The 8,841-nt window shown below is 34.1% G+C and overlaps 1 protein-coding gene across 1 annotated transcript; it reads left to right on the top strand.

Annotated features, from left to right (window-relative positions):
• The first annotated feature begins 6,413 nt into the window (after positions 1–6,413).
• On the top strand, positions 6,414–8,347 carry LOC142555358 (F-box protein At1g47056-like). Its single transcript, XM_075666225.1, has one exon. The coding sequence runs from the start codon at positions 6,533–6,535 to the stop codon at positions 8,162–8,164; it is 1,632 nt and encodes a 543-aa protein (XP_075522340.1). The 5' UTR covers positions 6,414–6,532; the 3' UTR covers positions 8,165–8,347.
• Positions 8,348–8,841: the final 494 nt, after the last annotated feature.

Below are 8,841 nucleotides of genomic sequence, written 5' to 3'. Positions count from 1 at the left end.
ATTGTACGTCATTGGCTGTATGATACGTAAACAATTAGCTGTCCAAGATATTGTATATGATGGAAAATTAATGTCCGCATGAAAAAAAAAACAATAGGGCAACTACATCATAAAATCGTCATCTCTAATTAATTATTTCAATGTAGGAATTTATTGTGTTCAATTGATGTCTTTGTTATGCCATGTGGGGTTCTATAGAAATTGTTATTATGATATATACACATTTTTATGCCAAAAATAATATCCTAATATGGAAATTTGTGTTTTTTTATATATCTTTTTTTCAAATGTGTTTAATTTTTATATTAATGTTAAATTTCATTATTAGTCTTATTTGACAATTTTATCATTTTTATCATAAGTACTGATATAGTCATACATTACGTCGTCAGCGTTTCATTTATGTCACATCAGTGCAACGTCAAAAAATTACTAAATTGATAAAAAAAATAACGAACTAAGGTTGAAATTTGATAATATAAAATACCGAAATCACAAAAAAACAAATAAATACATTTTTTCCTTATGAATAATGGAACTTCATGGAATAATTTTGATAATTCAGTAAAACTAAGTATAACAAACTTCAAAAAATATTGCATGATATAACACAACTCTATGTCTAGACTGGACTTGTATCTCAATGATAGAGTTCTCACCCATAATAGTAGGTCGTAGGTTCGATTCGTTCGCCCCTTTTTGTACTAAAAAAAACACACTCTATGTCATGTGATGTGAAAGAAGTGTTTGCCACTAGAGTCGAGAAGATGTAAAAAATTCTATAAATATAATTGTGTGACAACCAACAAGTCTAACTTATTAAATTTTTATAATATGAGATGAGTCGATTATGAATTCAAATTTAACGGAAAGAGAGATGAGTATGAGTCATTTAAAATCTTAATTGGTCGGATCTCAATCTTAATAGACACGACACATTGTTGCTATACATACATATATGCATACATACATACATACATACATATATTTATATATATATATATATATATTGAGGATTTAAATGCTTACAACCTTTTCTGAGTCCATAATAATAAAGAATATTTTAGTCCATATATATATATATATATATATTGAGGATTTAAATGCTTACAACCTTTTCTGAGTCCATAATAATAAAGAATATTTTAGTCCTATCCTGTATATATAACTAATTACAATTATATTATATTGTATGATAATACTGTAAAGCAGCCCCCATTTATTATATACTGGGTGTACATATTGTCGCAGAAAACACTGATACGTTTTTCTTGGGCAATATAATATATATAATATCGTCATACTGCCATTTATTTAAAACTTGAACTTTCGCTTTCATTTTAATTTTTAAATTTCTTTAATAAATATTCAGGATTCTGGTATCAACATCCTCGCAATTATCTACTTGAAACACCTACATTAATACGCATTAATAATTATTTAATTTTCTGAATGAAATTTTAAATTTTCCGTCACTTAATATTAATTTATAATGCGACTCCACTCAAATAAAATTAACTTAAACTAATATGTTTAAATTATTATTTTGTTAGATTGAGAATAGTTAGGAATCTTGATTTTAATAATGTTAGATTTAGCGTTCATGAGTGAGAGTAATTCTGGGATGAGTGATCTCATGGGAAGTTTTTCATGCGCTATATTGCCGACGTTGCGCCGCTTGATCTCGTTGGCTAAGTGAGCTGTAAAAGAGTGACATCGGATCTTTAACGGGTAATACTGTCTCTTCTGGGAACAGGACCGACGGTAGGAAAAAGGTAAGAATGATCTCTAAGGGTTATGAGACAGCATCAACAGATAAATATGTAACATCTCCGGACTTATGGGCCTAACAGTTTGACCCATTAGCTCTCAAGTACGTGCACTCTGCGTTGCCACAAGTATATGGAAATAAAAGTTGCGTCTTGGCTAACAGCTATATCTTTTAGCCTATTGGTAAGCGCTTGATCCTAACAAATAATAATAAAACTTGTTATTGTGTTGCTAATATATTTCATTAAGTGTGTAGTTGTTATAAGTCAATTTTGAAGTTTTGAGAAGATGAAACTCAAATTTAGTCAAGCTAGAAATTTAGCGAACTGAAATTTTTATAGCGCAGTGATCCAAAGAATCTCAGCCATCAAACAATTAAATAAAAAACCTCAAATGGCTACAGTCATATTTCATGGCATCTCGACGAATTCCGCTTTTACCTGTGCTTAATCAAAGGCCTCAAGTTCCAAGTGGATGACACAAATATAACATCAAGATTGAAAGGAGCAATTATGGTATTTTGACGTATCTTTTAGCTCAATTTTCAAAATATAATGATTCAATATGTGTTACGAATATAACACAATTATTCCAAAGTCAGCGCCCAGATCTAATCTTAAGATGATGAAAAGTATAGAAGTTGTTAATTTTCAAACATCCATAAATAATTTATTCATTTTTATTTTATGGCATTTAATTATCGTTATTGTTTTAATAGATATTGTTGAAGCATTTTATGTCTTCTTTCAAACACCAAAATATTGTTATACAAAGTGTTTGATAAAATGCTTCAACCAAACTGTTTTCATGCATTCAACTAGCATTCTCTTTAAATTATTTCCAAATATTTACTCGTTTTTTGGGGTTATGTGAGTTTCTTCCACTCGGTTTAGAATCGAACTCGATATAATTTATCAATGTTGGGTTCATTTTTGAACATTTCAAGAACAGAATATTATAGCTCTTTTTGAAATAAAATATTTTAAAGTGTGTATTCATCCCTCTAAACTTATTTTCAATCCCAACAGATTTCTTTCAATTCAACTTCATAATAAGTTGTTAAAATTATTAATTTTCTCCATAATATAATTTGTTTAGATAATTGTATTTTTTTTTTATCCCGTAAATATCGATTCATAGATCAAAATGTTCAAATACAAGTACACCCGACATCCCTAGACAAATCAACATAAACATAAACTAAAGTAGAAACATGAAATTAAGAATAATACACATCGGGCATATATACTCGAGCCAATCAAAAAACATACAACACGTATTAATTAAGAAAACTAATAGGTGTCGACGTGTCGTCAGGAAGTGAAGATACAGACATACGAGCACAAAAATCTTTATATTCTGAAACGAAGCCTCAACCAAAGGAATTCATGAGATTGTTAATTTGAGAGAGAGAGAGAGAGAGAGAGAGAGTTTGAGCTAGTGTTAACACTTGTGTACAATAAATGTGTTACGCACCACATGCGATAAAGAGACTGGAGACTGAAATAGTCGCAGAAGCCAAAATAAAAAAAAAAGATCGAAAAAACCTATCATATCTTCTGTTGTCAAATGGGGTTTGCATGCCGGCTAGCTGTTGTCTCTAACATTTTAAACTACCCATATGACACGATTTGCCAAAAAATTTAAACCGCGCGTAAAATCTACTTTATAAAGAAAACATGTTCCAGGGTAATTCCAAAAGGATTAATCCAAGTTACTACTGATAACATAAGGGGGATCGTTCTATATTCAATCGGGTGTAGTCATGCAGGTTGTCGTGATAACAAAAAGATGTATCTGAACCATTCACAATGCTCAAGATCACTTTGTTGTTTCTAAACACGTAGAATTTCAAAAGAAATAAAAATCCTGATTTATTTATTAATATATATATATATATATAACATCCTTTTTAGTGGCTCAGCTCTTTCTACGAGATACATGGAGTATTTACGGGACCACAGGCGCGATGCAGGTTGAATTTCATTTATCTCCCCAGATATAAAAAATTTATTATGTGAACTATATCTCTACGAATTTTATTTAAATATGATTTTATCATCGGGGACCAACTGTGGGTAAGATATCATCAATCACAGCTAGTGATACAGGTTCCAGTGTAATATTGATATAATATGTAAAGAAACAAGTTTTTTTAGTGGATGATTTTGTTTTTTGTTTTTGTTTTTGAAGCTGATGGGAACAAATAACAAATGCGACTTTAGTTAGCAGTGCTCAAAAGTTGCTATCCTGTAGCCCCAACAATACGATCCTTCGTCTGAGGACCTTTCGTCTTTGGAGGATTACAAGTCCTTTTCAGTTCAGACATGTTTGCTTCATTCAATCAATGCTTTGCATACCCAAACACTGAAAAAGAAGGCCTTGTAAATTCAATTTGAGCCATTCAAATCACTCTATCCATTTTAAATTAACGTCAAAATCTGTGCCCGATAACTTTTTACTCACAATTACCAGTTACAGATACCAGTGTTTACTCGGAACAACGTTGTTTTTTCCCCGGTTAGGTGAAGTCCATGACTCCATGGCGATGGATGGAAGTTATATAGTCAACTCTCATCTCTGGATTTTTTTTATTACTACATTTAGGATAGAGGGTGTTTTGCTTCATTCAAAATTATAGCTGGTGGTGATAATTCGATTCAGTTTTTTTAAAAAAAAACTTGCAGTAATTCAAGCGTCATGTTTGATTGTTTTAATAACAATGTCGATTACTGCATCACAACAATCACTATCTTAATAATTAAACTTCTTGCCATCAATGAGAATCAAACACGTGATATTGACACTGATACATATTATAAAATTGTTTTTTATCGTTTTACAACAAAGACAAATATTGTACACAAACATTGGATGCATATGATGGGCATGATTTGATATACGAGCGACTCCAATTTTCAACATCCGATACTATGTGTTTCTATGATCCACTCAGTGTTGAAACATCATGTACATTTTTTTAAAATGAGAAAATAATGATTTTTTTTAAAAAAAATCAAATAAGTTCATTAAAAAACTTGACCAGATCATATATAGGATGCCCATTAGAGCGAACTTGCATTTTATTCCTTTGACTCGATTTTCATTGTTTTTCAAACAAAAATGACTTATAGTCTGTTTGACACCATGATCCCAAAAAAATCGAGACGAGGTCTCGGTTTCCATAGCAAATTGTAATAAACTATATCCCTCACCTAAAAAACATTATAGAAGTAGGAATCATTTTGATAAAAGGAGATATGAAATCTGATGCTATCTATACTTTGTTTTTTTATGTTCACAAATACAGAAAAACAGAGAAAAGTTTACTAGCAAAATTCAATGCATAAAAAGTCAAGTCCGTTACAAGAGATGCCAATTATTCAATCTACACTCAGACTTGTTATTGTAAAGCCGTTAAAACAGGCCCAACAATTTTCCCATATTGAGCCCGTTCATGCGAAGCAAATGACCATATATGGGCCCATAATCCTCGAGATCCAATTCCTTGATCGTAATATGATATAAAAATTAACCAAAAATACCCGCATATAAATTTTTTAAAAGAAAATACCCGCTAGTTTCAAAAAAACAAAAAACGCTATTTGCTATCTCTGGAGTAATTTGTAGAATCGTTAATTTGGGTTGCACTCATCGGATCGATCCGTTCCGTCATATAATTAAAGTGGGGTGTGTTGAAATTTTTTCAACCCATTTAAATGTAGGTCTAAATTGGCCAATCTGCACGGCTCGCAAGCCTATACAGGCTTGGGATGGCCGGCAATCTTGTAAGGAAAATAAAAAATATTTATGTTATCAATTTATAGTGATATATGTATTTTTTTAATGAAAGTTATTAGTTTTTTTTGTCATAACTATCGCTCTTCAAGACAGTTTATAAAAAATAGTCCTGTTTTTCTTATACTGAAATCATCTACAATTTTCTTTAGTGGTTTAATCCATATTATTTGGTGGTATAACATGATTTTATTATTATTATTATTATTATTATTCAAATTCGCAGTTAATGGCCTTTGAAATCTATGATAATTTGACAAAATTTATCGGGGCTAAATTATTAAAATTGGCGTTTGGTGGACACACTTGGACAACGTCGAAAGGGGGTACTGGAATCCTAAGCATTAAAGCACCAAATTCTGGATAAAGGGTGCATTGGAATAAGTAATCATTTTGTTTTTCTATGATTTATGCTGTCAAATCCTAAATTACCTTCGTAGGATCCAACATTTCCCAAAACTTATAATACTTATGCAACTCTTGAAACATTTTGATACATTCTAATGTGCTCAGGTTATATTATATTTGTTTAAATTAATAAAGAGTGTGATTTCAAATATTAATAAGTTTTTGTGAGACGGTTTCACGAAACTTTATCTGTGAGACAGATGAACTATACCGATATTCACAATAAAAAGTAATACTCTTAGCATAAAAAGTAATGTTTTTTCATAGATGACTCAAATAAGAAACACGTTTCACAAAATATCATCCATAAAACCGTCTCTCACGAGTTTTTGATTTCAAAAATATTTGTATTTCGATTACAAAGTAATTAATAATAATATTTTTCAAAAAAAAAGTTCCATTTAATTTATAACTACCCCTTTTTGACGGGCCAAATTTTTTAATACCACACATCTATATTCACCTCATCTCCCAAATCTGAACTCAACCCGACCACCAAATTCCCTTTCCCCCCGGCGGCGCGTTTTATCCTCTCGCCGTCGTGAAACAACCTGAAATGGGCCAAAGCGCCTCCATCCAAGACTATTCGCCTGAGTGTTCGAATCATATCCTTCATCCCAACTTTAACCAAGAGTCCTGCTCCGATGACTCGAATCCACGGCCTGCGGTGGGCGTCTCTGTAGATCAACGACACGATTACTCGTCCGAGATTCCCGATGAATGCTTAGCTATAATCTTCCAGTCTTTGAGCTCCGGCGACAGGAAGCGGTGCTCCATGGTCTGCCTCCGCTGGCTCGCCGTTGAAGGACAGAGCCGCAGCCGCCTTGCTCTTAACGCCACAAACGAGGTTTCTACTCACCTCCCCGTGATATTCGCCCGGTTTGATTCGGTCACTAAGCTTGCCCTCCGCTGCGACCGCAAGTCCGTTAGCATAAACGACGATGCGTTGACCTTGATTTCCCTCCGATGCCGCAAACTCACCCGCCTCAAGCTCCGCGGCTGTCGTGAGATCTCTGATCAGGGAATGTTGGCTTTAGCACAAAATTGTAAATATTTGCGTAAATTTTCAAGCGGATCGTGTATGTTTGGAGCCAAAGGCATGAACGCTCTGTTGGATAATTCATATTCGCTCGAGGAACTTTCCGTTAAACGTTTGCGGGGAATTAATGATTTATATACCGCTGAGATGATTGGACCAGGGGTTGCAGCATCCTCGCTGAAGTCAATTACTCTCAAGGAGCTTTACAACGGCCAGTGTTTTGGGTCATTGATTATTGGATCCAAAAATTTGAAAACTTTGAAGATTTTGAGGTGTTTGGGTGACTGGGATATGTTACTGGAAACTATTACTAGGAAGAAGAATTGTTTGACTGAGATACATTTGGAGAGGCTGCAAGTGAGTGATGTAGGGCTAATGGCTATTTCGAAGTGCCCGGATTTGGAGATCTTGCACCTGGTAAAGGCTCCTGACTGCTCGAATGATGGGATTTCGGCAATTGCCGAGACTTGTAAGCTTTTGAGGAAGCTACATATAGATGGGTGGAGGACGAACAGGATAGGCGATGAGGGTCTGATTTCGATTGCCAAGAATTGTGTGAATCTTGTGGAACTGGTTCTTATTGGGGTGAACCCGAGTTCCGTGAGTTTGATGGCTATGGCTTCAAATTGTCAAAAGTTGGAAAGATTGGCCCTTTGTGGAAGTGAAACAATAGGCGATCCCGAGATATCGTGTATTGCAGTTAAATGTATGGCGTTGAAGAAGCTTTGCATAAAGGGTTGTCGTGTGACAGATACAGGGATTGAGGCGTTCGCTTTTGGGTGTCCCAATTTGGTGAAGATGAAAGTGAAGAAGTGTAAGGGAGTAACGAGTGAAGTTGCAGACTGGCTGAGGGCCAGAAGGGTAACTCTGGCTGTGAATTTGGATGTCGATGAGATCGAACCTGAGGCCATGGAGGTGAGTACTAGTGGTGGAGGAGCCCATGATGACGGGGTAGAGTTCCCATCAATAATCAATGGAACAATAACTGGTGTTGGTGCCAATGTTGCTCCAGCAGATGTTGATGTTCCATCAACGAGTAACGGAAGTAGATCGTCCAGTAAGTCTAGGTTTAGCCTTCTTGCCGGAAGGACTCTCGTTGCTTGTGCTTTTCGGAGGTTATCAATCGGTAATAACAGTTCAAATCTATAGCTTATGAATGAACTGGATAAGAAGTAAAATGGTGAATTCTTGTTCAGTGTGAGCTGTTTTTTCATGTACTTGAAACATAGTTTGGCTACAACTTTGGCTTGAACTTCTGTTGTTGGATACTTCGTTGTCATTGTGCTATTTGCTGCTCAAATTTGTACAAATTTAGACCCCTCTTCCTGTTGACTATTTGAGCTTTTATCACATAGTATGTACTTTCTCGAGTTTCTCCTGCTGTTCAGTTATTAGAACCAATCTTATTTTGTTTATTTTCAGTTTGTTTTCACTTCCACGAACTTCATATATAGATTTTTAGTATTAGGATCATATATAGTGACAAAAATCAAATACATGATATCCAATTTACAATCATGATTATTTGTCACTTCAAACTCGTCTAAATTCCATTTCATGTGTTATGTCCTCTTCATTGTTACACCTATTTCTATCCCCAGACCTTTACTGCGTATGAATCTATTCGCCTTTCTGATGGAATTGGTTCTTTTTCATACCACCTTATTTTGCATTCTATCGAATTAGTTCTTTTTAACTGTTGTGCACTTTCCTATTTTATATAGGAACTATAACTTCTTAAATATTTTTCCTATGATCATGAACTGGTCAGAATAGTACAGAAATATTTTTTTTCCTATGTCTGTTCTATATCCGTTCTTCCGAAA

The sequence above is a fragment of the Primulina tabacum genome, chromosome 1 (assembly GCF_025594145.1).
Source record: "Primulina tabacum isolate GXHZ01 chromosome 1, ASM2559414v2, whole genome shotgun sequence".
Classification (NCBI taxonomy): Eukaryota; Viridiplantae; Streptophyta; class Magnoliopsida; order Lamiales; family Gesneriaceae; genus Primulina; species Primulina tabacum.
The sequence above is the reverse complement of the archived record's forward strand: the minus strand, read 5'-3'. Positions and strand labels throughout refer to the sequence as shown.

Coding starts and splice junctions, on each gene's coding strand:
- LOC142555358 (XM_075666225.1), top strand. CDS start 6,533: ATGGGCCAAAGCGCCTCCATCCAAGACTATTCGCCTGAGTGTTCGAAT.